Source organism: Eurypyga helias, unplaced genomic scaffold, assembly GCF_000690775.1.
Source record: "Eurypyga helias isolate BGI_N326 unplaced genomic scaffold, ASM69077v1 scaffold5950, whole genome shotgun sequence".
NCBI classification, from domain to species: Eukaryota; Metazoa; Chordata; class Aves; order Eurypygiformes; family Eurypygidae; genus Eurypyga; species Eurypyga helias.
This window is the reverse complement of record NW_010227530.1, coordinates 1-19,999: the sequence shown is the minus strand read 5'-3', so window position 1 is coordinate 19,999 and position 19,999 is coordinate 1. Positions and strand designations below refer to the sequence as shown.

The 19,999-nt window shown below is 34.8% G+C and overlaps 1 protein-coding gene across 1 annotated transcript in view; it reads left to right on the top strand.

Moving 5' to 3' along the window:
• SNX29 (sorting nexin 29) overlaps positions 1–10,487 on the top strand; it is a gene marked incomplete at both ends in the record, with an annotated part of 84,268 nt that extends 73,781 nt beyond the window's left edge. The window contains 1 exon segment of the mRNA XM_010156495.1: positions 10,344–10,487. Coding sequence (XP_010154797.1) covers positions 10,344–10,487 — 144 coding nt within the window.
• Between the last annotated feature and the right edge of the window lie 9,512 nt (positions 10,488–19,999).

Here is a 19,999-nt window from a genome sequence, read left to right as displayed (position 1 = left end):
ATATGTCCAATGTACATTTTATTGCCAGGATAGCAAATGTGATTGTAATAGTTAATCTACTCTCAGTGTTTGAAATACATAATTTAAAATAGGCAGTGTAATGATTCCTGTTTAAATACTACACAGACAATAACAGAAGAATTATGGAATGCTTGGAAGAGGATGGTTCAGAAAGGATCTTAGGGAAGGAAGTAATTTCATTTTAGGCTTGGGCGTTTTTGTGTCCTGATTCATCAATGCACTTCAGGATACCCTAAACTATAAGCATGTGTCTGACGTGCATTGAAATCAACAGTACAGATGTATGTGCTTTTGTATGTTATGGAATGTAGTAGCTCATAGAAACTATCCTTCATCAGATTAGTTTGTCAAAGTCATACTGTCATAGGGAGCTGTGACTTAGAAAGCAAAGAAGAAAGCAAAGCTTCTAGCTAATGCCTTTGGGGCAGTGGGCTAAATAGTATTTCTTATTGCTAAGCTTTGACAGCTGATGTCTTCAAGCAGAATTTCTAGAAATGTTTCCAGTGTTTCAGAATTTGAATAAATTTATTAAAGGACAAAACCTTTGGAAATGTAAATCCTTAAGTTATATATTAAAAATTTGAACTTAAGGAGTGCTTTCATTAATGCTTACTTGATTTGATTTTTGGATGATGTAATATAGATGCTTAAATTCTGTATTATTCTTGATTTTGAAAGTGCATAGACTTTAATTTTCAACCCTCTTAGTGGACTTCACTAGTATATTGAGTTATTTTCATAGGCTATTTTACCTTGTAGGATTAAGGAAGAACTGTAGCTAATATAAATTTGACAGACACACTTGTGCTATAGTATTGTTAAAAAGAAATAATGGGATCTATTTATTTTGTGTTCAAATTGGAAAAGGAACTCAATCTTATATGTATTGCCATATGCATCAGTTTTATAATACTGGTTCTTATGACATTCTAAGTCATCACAGAAACTTTGTTGACTAAGTTCACCATGTTACTTTGTATCTGGAAAGTTAAGTGAGCCTTAAATAGCCGTTCAAATTAAATTAATACAATGCAGTATTCAAATCGGTAACGTAGTTAAAGTACCATAGAGATGGAAATGAAAATAATTTCACACTTGGCATAATTCCTAAGATTTCTAGTCACAGCACACCTCTTTCCTGACACTGTCACCTGCACATTAAGGGGTACTGCATAGTATTTTGGATTTTGAATCCAGATCCTCTAAGTTTTCTGCTGGAAAACACTGTAATTGATGTTTTATGTATACAGCACTTAGACCATTCAGTTCTTCATTTCCATTTTTTGTCATATCACTATCTAGGAGAAGAGAAATAAGTCAGTAGGAAATAGTTGGCTTTTATATGACAAATACTTTATAACAAACAATTCATCTTCAAGTTCTGTGGTATGAAATATCTGGGTTACCTGAAACTCAGCATGAAGGTTAAAGATAGCACAGCAGAGAGAGGTATATTTCATTTTGGGTGGTTTAATTTAAAAGGTAAACAGTTTGCCAGCTCATACTTCTCCATGTCTCTCAGAATGTCTCACTGAATTAATGTGTTCATTTGCTGCTCAAGTGTAACATTTCATGAAAATAGTGAAGTGAGTCTTTTCAAGTTACAAATATTTGTGGTTAATTGCTGTTGAAGTTTAGGAAGAAGGAACACAGACTATTTAGGGTCTACAAAACAAAATTTTGCCTGTCGAGGTGTTTTTATTTTTGCTGTCTTGTAATCCTGTAGTTAAAAGATGCAATTTATTCTAACAAATTATTGAAGACAGAGCCCGTAGAAACAGTTCAGATGGTGCTGCTTTACATCATGACATGATGGGGGAAGAAAAAGAAAGTAATGTAATTCACATGCTGCTTGGACAACTGCTAGATTAAAAATATTGCAGTTTTATAACAACTCATGCGTCATTTAGGTATTCTAGTAGCCTCCGGGTATAAAATGAAAATAATAAAAATAATTTTCTAAATGTACTACTTTCTGTGCTGGTGATGCTATATTACCGAGTTACTTGGATTAATATATTTCCTTTCAGAGAGACCTTATCAGGGTCACCTGATTACAGAAATAAAGCTAAGCCCTCATTTCTCTGAATTTGCAGTTTTACCCACATTTTTCTGTCCTTCTGTACCTATCAATATGCTTCATTTTACACCCCCACCTCCCCACCTCCATGTATTGTTTTATAAATATTGGCAAATTCTAGTCTTATTTGTTCCAAAGCTTTTTGGGGGATTGCTAGTAGTAAACATATTCAATGTTGTTTTTTAAAATAAGTGGAGAAAACGAAATACTGAATACTTCAGATAGTGTGAAATGCTGGAGACTCTTCTTGTTTTCCTCACTCTACCATGGAAAATATCTTTACATGAAGGCACTATAATGAATACTGGGCATCAATATTCCTCATTCATTCAATTTTTATTTTAGAAAACAGAATCGTCCTATCAGTGTATCTAAATAAAATTTATATTAAAGGAGCTTCTAGTCTTTTGAGTGGGAATAAAGTTGTATTCTTGTATTGTTGTATTGTTGATTGTTGACCATCTTGTATCCCACTACTGTTTGGCAGTTGGGATGGTAATTTGATGAATTAATGAATTCTTCAATTTTTCCATGGTTTTAATCTTTTTTCCAAAATCATACTTCTACCTGCTAGAGTTAAAACATTGCAAATAAACCTATTTAAATACTGTTACCCCGGAGGTGTAGACAGCAGCCAGAAGGTAGCAGCCTTCTTGCCGATCTCCTTTAGGTCTCTTCAGTGGGGCTGGTTATCAGCAGGCTAAGCAAGAGCTGGATCCTTTGCCAGATCTGTCGGGGTGAAGTTAGCCAAGAGAGTGGCATCTGGGCTGTTGTGTGTCTCCCTGTGACCATCCTCTTTCAGCAGTTGTGTGGCTGTCTGTACCCGCGTGTATTCTCTCCGTATCACCCTTTTTCACTGGCTGGAACCATCCAACAAGAGAGAAGGGGCTTAAGTTCTCCCTGAAGGTTTCACTGGGAAAGGAAAGTATTTACTGAAATGTGGTAGAGAAACAATTGGTGCTGAACTTCATGGGGAATTGTGGAATGTATTTCACTTGCTGAGAAGGCTAGAAGAGAACCTGTAGTTTTTTTGTTAACCTGTTCGTGTGTTTGGCTCTTTGCTGGTTTGGTTTTTGTTTGTGGGTTTTTTTTTTTTTTAATTAATTTATTATTTTATTTTTAAAGGAAGGCATCACTATAAGCTTGTGTATATATAAGCTTTACACTGTAAGTACTGTATGTACCATGTTTCTAAAGGGTTCTGGTTGGGGTTTTTTTTGTTATTTTATATTTAGATTTTGTCTTTATTGTTCTTCAGGGCATTTTCAAACCAGATAGAAGAAAGAAATTAAGGAAGAAAACCGCAGTGTTGCGGGGAAGCAGTGAACTGAGACACACTTTAACTAATATTGTTGATAGTTATTACTTAAATATAGGTTAGTGAAAAAATTGATCTTAATTTCGTGAACTGTTGTCACAGCTTCCAGAATCTCCTAAACAAAGAGTAGACTGATAATACTTGGTTTGAGGAGAAAACAGAAATAGAATTTCTCTGTTCAATAGCTGAGCAAAAGATAACCCCTAGGGGTCTTGGCATGGGCTGCAGTTTTCTATTGATGCTTTGTAATGAACAGTTGATTCCTGACCTCTTGACAGACTGACACATGGTTGGCATTTATGTCTTTAAATAACAAAATATTTAGATGACACTGGATTGTGTTAGCACAACATTGCCAATTGACTTCTTTTTCTAACAGTGGCATTAAACACAACACAAAAAAGAGATGAGGTTTAGTTTTAGTCTCAAGCTTTTTTTTCCCCTGTTGATATATTTATTAATTTTTAACATTTTTTCTCAAATAGGCTTTTGAGAAAGTTTAGCCTTTTGTATAGATGATATTGCTAGCTTGAAAATGCCAGGTATCTTAAGAAAAATACTTGGTTCCAGGATTCTGTAAATGTCTGAGCCAATTTAGAGAGATACAAGACACAATTTGTCTGAAATTATTAATTACGTGGGGGAGGAATTTGTCAAAATGGGGTTGTCTGTTTTTTTGATAGGGTCTGGGGACTACACACTTTTTTGTATCTGTGATCATGCTTGTGCTCAACATTGTATTCTAAGAAAGCATGGACAAACCCTTAATCTAACTATAACGCTTAATAGCTATAATGCTGTGATATATTACTCAGGATAAAAGGTAAGTTAGTTTTTTCCTAAGTTAACACCTAAATAAACCCCATGTTTATGGGGTGTAGACTGAGCTTGCAGCTATTTTGATGACCTGAGAAGGCTGGAACAACTGCTGAGCAACTATTTCCTTACTGAACAGGTAGGCTGTGCTCAGCAGTTCTGCATAGTGCTGCAGGAAATGCCTTAAGTCTCAAAAAATTAGAAATGCCAATGAAAATGTTGCAATTGTCCACATAAATTTGTGCCAGACTGAGGGCATGGACAGGACCATAGCCTTAGCATGTCTGCAGCTAGGTGGTTTTGCAGCACTGCCTTTCTTTTAAGTGACTTTTTCTAAAAGCATTACTTAGTTTGTGGTATTACTGAAATGAACCCGTAGTTGGAGATGGAAAAGCATCAACTATTTTAGTAGGGAAACACAGAGTAATAGTTATGATTAGGTAGTAAATCTCTTGTTTAAAGAAAGATTTTTCCAAAATGGACAGTTCCTTGATTTCTTCTTGGCATCTCATCCTCTTAAGTTCCTGTTTGTTCCACCTAACAGTAAATGTACAAAAAAAGTCTCTCAGTGGGATGGTAAAAATAGCAATTTTGTGTATTGTTTGTATACCCTTGTTTTGTTGTGTAATGCTAGCCTGATTCTGCTGTACAGATACTGGCAATGCAAGTAGGAGGGAAATACTTAGGATCATGTAGTTTCAATAACTTTCAGATGATTTTGGTATAATATGGTAGTATTTGGTTCATTTAGTATTGGAAACAGTACCCCCATGAAAGTGTTTCATGATGTAGTAGTTACCAAAGTCATGTTTTATTGTGACCTTTGCAAAGATGTCAATTAGGCTGTAAAAAGGAATACTTGCTATCTAACTATTTTAAATCGTGAAACAGTGAGAATGACTCAGCAATTGAATGTTTTATTTGCTCCCATTTCAGCTTATGATTTCCAGCTTCATTTTGAGGATAACGACGATTTGATGTCTTGTAAATAGACAAAACCTGATGCGATAATTTTGCTAAGACTGGTTGACCAATATGGTGAAAAATACTAGGTTAGTCTAGAATAGTCCAAGTTTAGGTCTGCATTTGTAGGTTCATCTTTGAATAGCACTGTTGTTGGCTTTATTTAGGATGGGATGCATTGTGTGGCATCAGAGGCTAGTACAGCTCTCATTAAAGTCCTAAAGCCGTATTTTCTTTTATATTAATTGAGTTGGATTGAGCCCTGAGCTGTTTTTGTTCTTTGGGGTTTTGGTTTTTTCTTCCCTCCGGGGCTAACAATAGGAGGTTAGTTAAATGATAAATAATGGTTAGAACATCAGAAGTGGTGCATTTTATGTTGATTGCAACAGCACCAAGCCCAGAACATAGAAGTGTTTTATCTGTCCCTAAATCATGGCAGGTAACCATGGCAATCATACCATTTCCAATAGCTCATGGAAAGTATTTGAAACATCTTAAGTGAGCTGTCCCATTAATAATGAAGAATATCAATGTTTTGCCATCTGTTACCTACTAACAGTGTATATGAAAGACCAGCAGTTGTGTGAAACAATTTAAACTGCAAGTTGCAATGAACTTTGCTTGCAATGAAAACTGGCAGAACAGTATACACTGAAATATGGTACCTCAGACTCTGCTTTTTAGTTTTATAGCTTATCATCTTCTACTGTCTGTTGAGAGTCTGTAAGATTTCCATTCTGTATTCTCATTTTGAGCGATTTGTAATGTGATATTAGCATTTTGCTTTGGGCAGAAACTTGGCAAATTCTCAGTCAAAAAGAATTTCATAAAATATTTTGGGAGACATTAACTTTAGATTAAAAATATTTTCCCAGATGTGTTTTGATCTTCTTTCTAATAATACCTATCCGTATTTTTGAGAGCAAGTCTCCTTTTGTCAACCATGTTAGCAGGATCTCTCTTCAGTGAGATCTTGAAAGTGTGCTTTTATTTAGTACTGTTACTTTATCTTCCCATACATGCATTTATTTTCCTGAAAATGAAACTCAATAATCTAACTTTTCACGCTGTGAAATTGTAAGAGTTTTTGCAAAAGTATATGTAGTTGTAATTTTAACAAAATTACTTTGTCTCCGTATTACGTTTATGTTCATATGAAGCATGCATAATGTGTATATTGAATCTTAGGGGAAGATCTTTGCTGTTTCCTGTGTGACTAGATATGCAAATGTAGATTTCTATTGATGCATACAATATGGTACAATCACCAAAGATATGTACTAAATGTATGGGTTTTTTCACTGATACAAATCACAGAATGGTTGGGGTTGGAAGGGACCTTTTAAAGCTCATCCAGTTCCAACTCCCCTACCATGGGCAGGGACACCTTCCACTGGCCCAGGTTGCTCCAAGCCTCATCCAGCCTGACCTTGGACACTTCCAGGGATGGGGCATCCACAGCTTCTCTGGGAAACCTGTTCCAGTGCCTCACCACCCTCTCCGGGAAGAATTTCTTCCTGGTATCAAATCTAAGTCCAAATCAAAATATTTCCCTTTGCTTTTTGCTTGTAAATAAAACTATGGTTTATGAGTTGGAATATAAAATACTGACTAGATTTCAGTGATGGGTAATTGGGTCCAGTGAAAAGAGGGTAACAGTTACCTTGTTATGAGACTGGAAAAAAATGGCCAGGCTTTGAACCAATTGTGTTTTTCTATTACTAATTATTCCATTTACTATTTTGTGACAAAAACTCTTTTATTACTGCAACAACTTGGCAGTAACAACCATGTAGTAAAATAATTCCTCTGAGTAGCCAACCTGCAGCTGCAAAATGCATGTTTAATGGTAGAGACCTACTGCTGAATCGTTTTGACCTTGGTTTGCTTCTGGTAAGGACAATGGGCCTTAGTACCCGTTAGAGAATGTCATGATAGATCGCTTAGTGTTTGTTTTAGAGGTCAAATTTATATCAGGCTAAAAGAGCATTTTAACTATTTTCAGGCTGAATTTAATTTCTGAGGTCTTTTGTATTTCGCTTGAATAGATAGCAGAAAATGGCTATATTATATGCACTAATTTGATCAGCTGTAAACAGCAAAAATGCATTCCCTAAGCGTGTTCTGGCAGAACATTAATTAGAAAACTCCTTTTATGTCGTTATTATCCTGTAGTTAATGAGATTCTTATAATAACATAAGGGATAGCAAGTACCTGCATTCAGCGTTTTGGTCCTGTGTTCATAACAAAGTGGTCCTGCCTGTGAAAGAAGATGTATTTAAATACATGTGCAGTACAGAAGGCATACTAAAAGAATGCAGTTTCTGCTTAAGAGCAAATTTTAACGTAATTGAAATTATTTCACTGAGAATACTGTTGTTAAGGTTTTGTGACCAAAAAGCCCTTAAGAACTGAAAAAGTGCTAATGTATGTGGTGTTTTAAAAATGGAGATTTCCATGGGTGCTTGAAAACATGATTGATAGAAAAGATGAGAGTAGAATCAAGGAAGTAGTAGTGGGGGTGAGGCCAGTTCTTTGGAATGGCTCTAAACTGAGGCTGTGTCTGCACTGGGAGTAAAGCAATGCTCCTCCTTCCTCTATTACCCACAGTCATTGAAGTCCGGGAGAGAGGGTTACTCCATACTGGGAATGGTCTCATGTGCCAAACATCACTGCTACTCATGTCCTTAAAGCTCTCAGAACCAAAGCTGTTCCACAAACTTTTTCTTCTTTTCTGAGACCCTTCTATGTGCCACGCTTTCTTGTCTTCTGCCTCACGCAGCTGGTGGGAACGGATTAGTGTACCTGCCAGCATGGTACTTCAAATCCTTTGAGTGAAAAGCTGGTAGGACAAGGCTGTTCCCTGAGCTAGTCAAAGAACCCAGTAGCAAAGGCAGTCTTAGAGAAACAGGGAAAAATAATAATAATAATGTTAGTCAATTAGTTAATTAGCATTGCACTACACTTATTATTAGCATTCCATTTTATTCTAATATTATGTGTCACCACATATTAAAATTGTTGCTTTAACGTTTTCCAACAGCTTGTATAGACTTCTGTTCCACACATTTGTCCAGACTTCGTCAGTGCAGCGGGGCACGGAGCAAGCTGTTGCTCTGTTCCGTTTGAGTAGTAACTGTACTCAGTTGTGGAGTACTGGGTGAGTGACTCTGCAGAGTGGATTGCATGAAGTGTCAACAATGCAGCTTTGTTTTTTGATGAAGTATGAGTTTCTCCGAGTTTTCAGACTTCATTTCTTCATTTATCAGTAAACCAATTAACACCAGAATCACTTGCCACACACTTGGAGCGTGTAGTGTGTATGTTGCGGAAAAATACTGTGACTGATAAAAAAGAAATAGCAAACCATATAATACACAGTTTTAAAAAAATTTCACACTGATCTTGATTATTACATGTATTAATATAAAACTGGAATGTGAAACAGGGCTGGACATCCATATAAGTTCATATTTGGAAAACAAAAATTAGTATGTATGTATTTTGGAAATTAGTGAATTTAATTAAATAACACAAGCACTGCCTAAGGTTTTGAAGCCTGTAAGTATGAATTTCTTCAGCAATTATAAATGTTACAGTAATTACAAATACATTTTATTAGGTAATCACATGCAAATAAAATACATGAACAGAAAATACTTCCTTAAATTATAAAACATGAGGCTATTTTTAGTGTACCTGTTAGGTTGCCAATATTTGCAAATGTACCTTAACATTGGTTGATTTTTTTTTTTAATTCTATGAATTTAAATTACTACTTTGAGAAATGTTATTCAGAATCTTTTCTCATTTTCTTATATCTCCTAAAATATTACTGTTCCTGGTACCTTCTCCTAATGAAAGATAAGAGCAGAATGAAATGCCAGTAAATGTTCTACTAACTCTACAGCAGTCCTCCTGAATTCAAAAGATCATCCCTGCTTTATTGATGAGTGAAACCGTTTCACCTAAGGAAGGAATAATCTTCAGATTTGCATCCCATGCATGGCAGCATGGCTTGAACCTTTTTAATACGATGAATTTATTCAGTGTTGTCAAATGTATTCTCCCCCCCCCAAGAAAAAAGAATTTGTTTCAACAGCTTTTCTTGCACAGATGAATACTACAGGCTGGATAGAGATAATAGTCTTCCTTTGAGAGCTGTAATTGTCTTAATAGTTTTGGCTTCATGCCTAAAGAACATACTCTGACATTTAAACCAGGTGATCAGAATGCCTGCATTTCTGAAATACAGCATACTGGCAGTAGCACAAACCAGCCAGCACCTGATTTCACTGTAAGCCTATTATAGTCTTACGTTGGTGTGAAATCTGTAGACTTTTTATTATAGTTCACTGTGATTGTGATTCCTCTGAGGAAAAAGTCTAAGCTAGAGCTAAGTTACAGGATGTATGGTGTTGTGATGGTTGTTAGACTTTAGATCTGTATGTCCCTCGGCAGAATATGGAGTTTATAGAATTCTTTTTTGGGACCGGTACAGTATAAAAACCCGAGTTCTAAAATTCTATAGGAACTTCAATAAAACATTTGTGTGAGAGTTGTGGTAAAGTCTTTAGAAAAGCAATCTATTATATATAAACTATAACAAAGTAATAATTTATTAACATCATAACAAAGCATCTGGAGAAATACTAATCTATTCTGGAGTTTGTGTAGCCAACATCTGAAAAGTATGACTTGTGAAGAAATTGTGGGAATAAGTTGGTATTTATTCCTGTGAACACTGGTAATTCTGGATCTCAAAATAATCACATAAATTGTTATGCCACAGCATCTATGCCACTGTTAGGCACTGCCTTTCTAAGATCATAGTATTTTCTGGAGATCTACAATTAGGAAAAGAATTTTGATCTGTAGAAGAGACATTCTGCCAAGGACAGAATTTAGCATCCTGTCAGTGGATGTTTTTGTGAAACAGTTTTTTTTTTAGGTTGCATGATTTTCCTTTACCTCTAAGAATGATAGAGCCAAAGGTGATTTACGTATTGCCAGCATATTTCTATAGACATAATAAACATAGATCATCAGAAGATCAAGTATGATTCTTATTAGGTTGTTTAGTTACATTGCAGAATTGAAAAACATACTCTTTGCACCATTTATGTTTTCCTTTCTGTTTTTAGGATGCAAAGTTTGTAGAAGAGCGACGTAAGCAGCTACAAAATTACCTAAGGAACATAATGAACAAAATTATTCAAACTCTGCCAGAATTCATAGCCAGTCCCAAAAAAGAGACTCTTATTCAGCTGATGCCCTTTTTTGTGTAAGTATCTGTTGAGTAGTCAAGAAAATATTAAGCCTTTTTCATCTCAATTTAATTTAAAATATAGATGCGCCTTTATATATGTTATAATATATATAAATATGGAGATGCTGGCATCTGCAAAAATCTTTGAAACAGTGCTTTTTTAAATACAAGTCTCCTGTTCAAATTATAAGTGCTTTTGTTATATTTAAAGGAATATATGCCATACACAGTGATTTTTGTTTAAATTCTGGCTTTAAGAAACTGTGTAAAGCTTTCAAAAAAAATCAGTGACGTCTAAATCTGCATTTATATGTACTCTTCAAACATGAAGTGTTTTCATTTTCCCTTATTCAGTCTTTCAGGTTTTTTTGCTTTTGTTTGTATGGGATTTGTATTTTTGTTTGCAAATTTCTTTTGGGGGATGAGGGTGGAGCACTGTTAGGGTACTTACTACCCAAATTAAGAAGTCAAGCTGTTGAACTCCTAGCTGAATTTTGCCATCTGCTAATGCATTGAGTTAACATTGAGTATGTCCACAAATAGTTTAAGGTCAACTGTGAAAAAAATCACAATCTCCCTGTGAAAAATTTACCATGATCCCATCCAAAACAAAGACAGAATCTCAAAACAAACCTTTTGATATAAAATCATACAAGGGATATCACCTGTTAAAATCTTTCCATTTTGCTGTAAGGATAATTCTTTACAGTATTTAAAAACAATAACTATTTAAGAAATAATATTAATGAAAATTTATTCTTTAAAGTGGTTTTAACTTACTTCTTTCTCTAATGCTTTTTCAGTATAATAGTTTTTCTGTAGTATCCCTGAACAAATTTTGTATAAATTGAATGCACATTCATAGTAAGCCTTCATATTAAATTGGCTGTCCCCAAGCCTCTGCACAGGGATTGTACATCCATGCCTGTGAATCCATGGATGGATCAGTTTGTGGAATCAAGACCAATTTAAAATTAATACATTACCTACTTACCTGTGCTATTTACGTGATCTTGTGCAGAGTTTCAGATTTTCCAGCTGAAGCTTTATTTCAAGAAAGCTGTACTTATTAGAAAATGTAATAGATAAATGGAAGAATGTCAAGCTGTATTTTGTAGCATTCATGTGTTTTCAGTTTTTCCTGGATTTGAAAAAGTAAAAATCAATTTGATGAGACATTTTGATGGTGGTGTTATAAATGGCATAATGATGTTTGTAGGGATAAACATCTCAAGAGACTTACCTTTTTCTCGCATTTTGTAGAATTTGACTAAGGGCTGTAAAGATGGAAATGGATTCAAGTACTTCCAGTTGAGGGGGGCCCATAGGGGGCTTTTTGTTAAGTCATTTTAATAAAGTTGTCCTTTGTGTTGTACTTAATTTTGTTTTTTAAAGAAGAGGAGGGAAAATTGAAAATACATTTGCAATTGAATTTTCAACTCGATTTTTTGTTCTTCCTTTGCAATTATATTTTAAGCTGGTTAAGAATAGGTGTGTGAAGTAGTGAACTGATAATTTCTTGTCAACATTTCATAACTTGCTGCTTTAAATGTAGAGCAGGAATATAAATTATGAACAGCGTAATTTAAGGTGCCATCTTTGCATTAGCTTGTTACAATCGATTATCCTGAGTTCCACACAGACAAGCGGTAATGCAGAATAGCATCTGTAAGTTGAGACTAGCTAGTTTTTCTTCCTCAACCAGTTTGCTTATGAAAGAAATTCAGTTTCAAGCTTTGTGGGGTTTAAAATATTTTAATAAATGATGATGGTGGTTTCAGGTGTACATTGAGTTGCTGTAGTAATTATCCTTACCTCAGCAGTGCAAGTGGTCATAAAGATAGTAACGCAACTAATATTTTAATATGTCAAAAGTGGACAACAGTCTCAACCAGAAACTATTAGATTAGGAAATACTGTGGATTCTCTAATTTGAAGCTTTGGCCTTAATCAGTAGAAAATGCGTTCATAGCAGCAGTTCATTACTTGAACTGTCATGCATTATTTTTATGCTTTAACCAAAATTGTTTTGGTTTTGGATTTTTATTTAATTTCAATTATTAGAATTTCACATATATTTTTTTAAATCTATCATTAATTGTACAGTTCAACAGTGAAGATACTGTGAGTTCATAAGATAATACAGTACTGTTGTGAATCCACTGATACTACTTTTCAGGTGATTTTTTCATCTTAATACACTGTTATTACAGAAATACTTTATTACAGGATCTTTGTATTCTACTTTGAGAAATAGTATAGTTAATTTATAATCTCTTAGCCACTTGTATTAAAAACAGGAAGGGAAAACAAATTTCTTCTTATTCCCCAGCCCTAAACAATTACTGTGCTTTCTGATTGTTAATCTCATATCTTCTATAAATGCGTAATAGAATTTAGATCTCATATTTTTGTTTATTAAAAAAAGGCCTGGGTATGACAACCTGCATAGGAAAAGTGTCAAATTCACAACCCCATTTAATAGGTTCTACCAGTGATGTACAAATCAGAATAAACGCCATTCCTCTCTTCTGCTGATGTAACACACCCCACCCCTCCCCCACAAAAAAAATCACAAACAAAAGCCCCCAACCCTGTTTTTTCTAATAAATGTAATGAGCTGAATGAGATAGATACAATTAATTTCACAGAAAGAGCACATTTTTATTGAGAAGGCAGCATATTTAAGTAACCTGTTTGCTCAGGCTGGGTACAATTTAGTATGGGAAACATTTTGATCCAAAACAAAGCAATTATCTCTAAGGGAAGAAATTTGTTCAAGTAGATTTGCTCAAGGAAATTTGCCAACACCATTTGTCAACAGTTTGTAAACACCAGTATGACGTGCTGCGTTGATGTTAACCTTTTTGGGTATAGCTATACAATAGGTTGCAAAAAGACTATGCTTATTTTCGGAGGGCTTTTTTGCCTGTGGCAATGTCATAATTTTCAACATAGAACATGAGGCCGTGGATTACAGTACATTCAAGAATATTTTTTTGATATCTGGACATTATGGCAAAAAGGTTCTGTTCATATATGTATCTGTGAATTATTGAATTCTGTGAAACCTTGTGGGTTTTTTGTGGTTTGTGTGTGTTGGTGGTTTGTTTTTTTTTCACCCCCAAAGAGTAGATGTGTCAGCATTCTCTCTTAACTAGAGTATATAGTTCTCCATGGGACTATTAGTGGGATTCTGGAAAAGCATAGCTGTTGAGCAAAATAACTGTATACCTCACCTACAGCAGAAAAAGTGGGTTTTTAATGCATTTTTCTACTGAGATACCAGGCTCTGCAGCTAAAGCAGCAGTATTAAATTAATATAAAGATGTTCTGGACAGTGATAGAAGGAGCACATTTTAGGAGGTATCATCATTGCTAGGCTATCGTTTGAATTCTCCATGTCCTTTATTTTCTGAGAGTCATGACCTGGCGCTGTTGGTGAGTAAGAAAAAGCATCTAAAAGAAAATGCATTTTGGTTCAATTTCATATTGCCAAGTTCTCCAGAATTGTCCTTCCTTAATGGATTTTAAGCTTCGTCATCTCGAGATCTTGAACATGCTGGACTCTGTGAAGTGTTTATTACATTATTGAGTTGTAAGCTTTGTACTACACCTGCAATTTTTCTGTTAGGTTTAATAATAATTTGTTTTAATAGTGCTTTAATACAAAACACTGTAAATACATATAATAATTCTGATATTTTTAATTTGTGCTTTATAGCACAAATGTTTGTATAGTTGCTGATTACATTTTTATTAATGAAAAAGCAGTTACAAAACATTGAGATATTAGTCATAGGACTGTGTTGTAGAGAGTAGTGATACCTCAGTCTAGAAGAAAAAAATTACAGTCCTAATATGCATCAAAGTCCCTAGGGCATTAGATCTGTCTATTAGGAAGCAATGAAATATGACATAAAAAAATAATTATCTGGTCTTAAAGAGTTACTTCTCATTGCAAAATTAAATGACCACACTTCAGTGTGAAAAATCCCATAAAGATTATGTCTGGTTAGGCATCCTATAACTAGAAATTACAGAGTCAGTTTTAATTAATCACTCTTAAGATTTGATTTAGGTTCTAGAATATGATTATGGTGAACAAAAAATGTCTCAAAGTCTGAATCCAGTGATTATTAAATGCAGGATGGAATATTGCCTAAAATTTTTGGTGTGAGATTGTTCCTTTGGGGATTTCATTCTTCCAAGTGCAGTGATTTCATACAATCAGGCACAGTTCTGATGAGGCAGAACATTTTAATTGATCTATATGAAATAGCCTGCCACTGTTATAAAGAAAGAAATTTAATTTTGTTTTGAAACTCAGGTACAGTTAACAATTTGCAGTAGTATAATGTGAATCAGTTTGCTAGCATTTTGCTCCATTATTTTATCAAGTGCTAGTGGTTAATCATGGAAATGTAATTTGTTTTGATTCCTTATGCTGTGAACTGTCATTAATGTATTCTTTCTGTTGTCAGTCTCTAGCATTTGTAACCTTGGTTTGTATATTTTTCAATTTTAATGCTGCATTAGATCAGGCGCAGGTTTGATCAAATAGTACCCTTTATAGTCCACTTTGATGTTTTAATATAAAGGAGAGATTCTGGCTCTGCTAATTTGTTTGTTTACATGCTGAATAACAAATTTTTTGTAATAATAAAATTGGCATCACAAGTTAAATTTTCCCATCCATGCAGAGGAAAACCTAAATCGAGAATTGACACTGCTGATGAATTAGATTGCTACATCTGCTAGCTGGTGGTGAAGGCCTGTCTCTTAATGCTTACTCAAATTAACATTTATTTGCACTCATGATTGATACATTACAGATAAATAAAACTTGTTGTAACAAGTACATTTGTGTTTTAATCACATTTTTATCAATCTGTCTGAAAAATATCACACACATTAGCTCTTTGTAAATACATATGTAAAAACAGGAGGGGTCTTTGGCAACAAGCATCACAATTACTTGGACCATATAATTGATCTTCCTAACATAAACCATCATAATAGGTTATATGATTTCAAGTATGTTAAAAGCTGTAAAAAGTTGTTAAACACTGAAATGTTGTGATGTTCCATTTTTCTGTCTCTGTGGTTTCTGTATCAATTGTCCTTATTTTCTAGAAGGTAAAGATTTTCTTCCTATTGTCCTCACAATGGGCACAAACTGAAATACAAGAAAAATAAGGCAAAAAATGTTTTTTTCTTAAGTGTGATGGAACACTTTTAACAGGTTGCCCGGTTTGTCCTTGGAGATATTACAGACTTGACAGGACGGTGCTGGGCAGCCTTGTGCAGGGGTTTGGCTAGGCAGTCTCCAGAGGTGCCTTCCCACCTCAAATAGTCCATAGATCTTTGATTCCCCAAGATCTCAACCTGCAGTTTTAACTTGTGTTTTACAGAAACCCTGCACAAAGACGTGCTAGCTAAATATACAGCTGGTCAAACAGGTTATATGCAAACCAAAAAAGCCCAAAGAGCCTGAAACTACTAGAACTTGTGCTACACTTTGCAGCTACGCAATGCTCTTCAAATAAGATTACTGCCACTTTATTGACTCTTCAGCTTTGGCAGTGCAAATATTTGGATAAAAATACAGGCAAGAATGGTATAAACAGAATTTTGTGACTGTTTTCACAGATTAATGTGCTGTCTATTTTTTGTCTCATTTTCTAGGCCACAGCTACACGTTACAACAGTTTCTAGATAACTATTAATTAAATGTTCTGCTGAGCTGCAGAGCTGGACATTTGTTCTCTTGTGGTAGCTGCTCAAACATATGCTTTAAAGAAAGAGTATCTGCTCACTAAATCATCAGAAAAGAGGGGAGAGCGGGTTCTGAGGAACTGCTGTCTGCAGCGTGTGTTTGAACACCAGAGGAGTCATCAGTCCTCTGTGATGATTAGAGGATTATGATGTTCAAAAAAAATGTCTTCATTTCACTGGATGACATTGCTGGTAACGTATTTGATAGAAAAAGTTCTGTTCTTAGGTGCTTTGTGTCAGTTGTCTGTGAGTCACCAAGTTAAATTGTAGGAAAAAATTCACTATTCCTACCTCTCTCTTCTTTTGTAAATGGTTCCTCCCTCCTGGAGGGTAAAGTTACAAGAAGCATGATAGGGAGACACCGGTACCAACTGAGGCAAATTTCAGTACCAACCAATCAGCTGCACAACAAAATGAAAAAGTTGCTCTGGAAATACTTATTTAACACTAAATGGCATGTGAGGCCAAGTATCCTTTAGGTGTTGCTGGCCACAAAGTTTAAATAATCTGGAAGAATAGATGTTTATTCTTAGTGGGTTGAAGAAGTTTGGTTTGAGTTGAGTTTTGGAGTTTTTCTTATCTCTGCTTCAGTTCCAATTGTCAGTGTGTCACTGAGGACACGTAAATGTGTAGGTTAAAGGTATGAGAGGTAAGAAGAACGCTAACTTCTATATAATACCATTGCTAACATGAAAATGTTGCTGCTTTCAAGCATAAGGGAAATAAATATTTTAAGAAAATTATTGTGAGGCTTCAATGTATATTGTATCTCTGACTTAATAGTAAAGAAGTTGAAACTTGGCCCTGCCAAAGGTACTTTCAAAATATTTTAGAGGGAAAAAATATTTGCTCAGACTTAAAGTTAACTACAAACTAGTTATTCAGTTGTATTTCACTGAATAGCTTCATCTCTCAACAAGGTTTAGTTTACTATACAGCAGTTATGGGCACTGTTTTAATAAAAAGAATGAACTAAAACTTCTTCATGGAAACATTTGTGGTATATTAAACAAGTTCTTTGAATACGTAGACGTTAATATATTTATGTAGAAAGGTAGAGGAGAAAAACTCTTTCAAGCAGTGCTTTTACTGTGTTCTTGGCCAGTGACAGTATTGAGATGAGGTTTTCATGAACTAATAAAAATTTTAGAGGCAGTTTAGGTTTATAAATTTCTTCATTTGCAGGACTTTAATTTTCAATCTCAAGGTGAAAAATGTTTTTGTAATCTTATTCTCATGTCATGTTCTAATGTTCTCTTCCTCATTTTATGATTTATAAGGAATCAGTTTTTATAGCTACAGAGAGGCTTCTAAAATATTCTAATTATTTCCTCCCTTTAGGACTTGCTTAGCTGGACTGATAGCACTGTATTTATAGCAGCCATATAGCTCTTAGTTAAGTAGGCTTTCTGGATAAAATGTTACAAAAGATGGTTCTATAAAAAAGCAAAATTTCTGAATTTTGTTTCTAGCCTGTGAACAGAAGAGCAGAAATACATGTTAATACAGCATTTATGAATTGATTGGTGGTGAATCCCTACTCTCATGTGAATTTCATACTTTCTCTGTATAAGGTAAATCAGCAAAAACCTACACACATGCCTATATCTGTATCAACCCAGAGGTGAATGGTTTTGTTGTACAATTTTATCCTGCAGAAAAAGTTAGCTTGGAATATTTTCAGGTATTGATGATATGACTGTTTGTATGCAAGCGCTGAATACTTAGTGACATGATTCCTGTGAGGTCCGTTAAGTTAGGGTAGGGTTATACATTCAGTTATGTATGTAGGGTATGTGGGGTGGTATTTAGTTCCATATGTGTTTTGGAAAATACTAGTAATGTGAATTTCATACCGAATTTTTGCACATTATGTAACACATGTTGGATCTGCAGTTGCAGCCTTTAAGTTCTTGGGGCAATTGGAAAGAAACGGCAAAATTGACCTGTCTATTCAATTTGCAGTATATGTGGTGCCAGTATTCTGCTGCTAGTGCATTATCAGATAAACAGTAAGATTAAAAACAAACAAACAAGCAATCCCTGAACTACTGCAAAACAGTATCGATGCAAAGTAAGCAGGTGTTTTTACATGCAATTTTGCATAGATTAATTTCTCAAAAATGAGATGGCGTGACACTTCTGAAAGGTCTTAGTGTACATATCTGTGCTCTCTAATAGCATACATGACAGTATTCGGCTAATGCATCCTAAAAGATTGTGGCTAGTGGCCAGATTTTCACCTGATTGCATCCTTCAAGTGGCAGATTGTTATCAACTTGGCACTGAATGACTTCAATATCTCTTTAACAGATCTCAGTTATGTTCTGTAACAGCAAGAAAGCACTCTGAGAAAGAGGAATATAATTTACATGAACAAACTGGGAATAGCATTTGCTTAAATATGTGACTTTTAATTAGTAAAGCACTTCGTAATGCCTGAAACATGCTAATGGAACTAATTTATTGCTATGTTAATTGATTGATCTACTTATAAAACTATGTAGAGACATTACACAATATTTATCTTTCAACAGAACTGTGTTGCCAAGCACTGATGATTGTTGAAGTAAAAATATCTTTGATATCTAAAATTTGATGAGTGTGTTCAGATAATGCAGAAAGTTCCATTGCAAAAATGTACTGTTTTTCTGTGGAATTTTTGCTGGGGATAGAAGTAAAATATTCAAATTGGGGTGGGTTGTTCTAACAAACATACAGTTGTCTCTCTGTTATTCTTGGTTTCTGCATTCTTCACTTGGTAACTGACAGTTTTGTTTTTAGTCTCTCATAACCTATGAGGCTTGACATCAAACTTTAAAAAAAGCATCATGCCTGTTTTGATCTAACTGAAATGTGAAGAAGTAGGGCAAAAATTGTTTGTTCAAAAGTATAGGAGAATACATACTTTCATCTCTTTTTCTTCTGCAAGAATTATTACGATATTATGTTGTCCTTAATTTCGTGTTGGCACATATTGCCATTGAAGACATGTAGTACATGGCATTCTACAAATGTATTAGATTTTCCTTTCCCTGTTCTCAGTAGTTTATGGGTTTATGAATGTTAGAGGAAAATGAGGAAGGAAAATTTATATCAGGAGGAGTAGAAACAGTGATAAAGAAGGTAAGAGTGAGCAGGGAGACACAGGATGCTTAATGTTAAGATGATAATGGGTTGAATATAGTATGGAAGTACAGAGAAGTACTTGGGGCTCACTAGAAGCATTTGGCTTTATAAAGCTAGGTGATGTTATGGTTGTAGTTTTTGATTGTACCAGTAATCTGTCTGGGATTTGACAGGTTATTTGGGAAATGATGAAGCCTTTGATCCAGGCTTTGAAGTGGAGGGCACTAAAAACTTGACACACTCTTCTAATGACTATTCAAGTCTGTCAGACAGCATTTGTTGCAACTCTGCTGCTCCTTTCCATGGGGTAGAGAAATGTCCTGCATCCTCCTATTTAGTTCAGACCCAAGGTTTGCAAAATTATTTCTTACTTTATTACCAACAGTTAGTCTTTTTAAATAGTCTCAATAAATGCTAAAATCTGTAAATTGAGCTAGAAGACAACAGTTATCTGTGGAAGATGATTGTCTCCATAATGCAAACTGTAGCACAGTTTTGTTCTGTTGTGTGTGGAAAGACAGTGCAGGCGAGTTTAGGAAGCTCTGTTTTAACTTGACTACATAATTGACCAAATCTTAGTTTATCTTTGAGGATTTTTCCAGCACACTTAGAATCATAGAATCA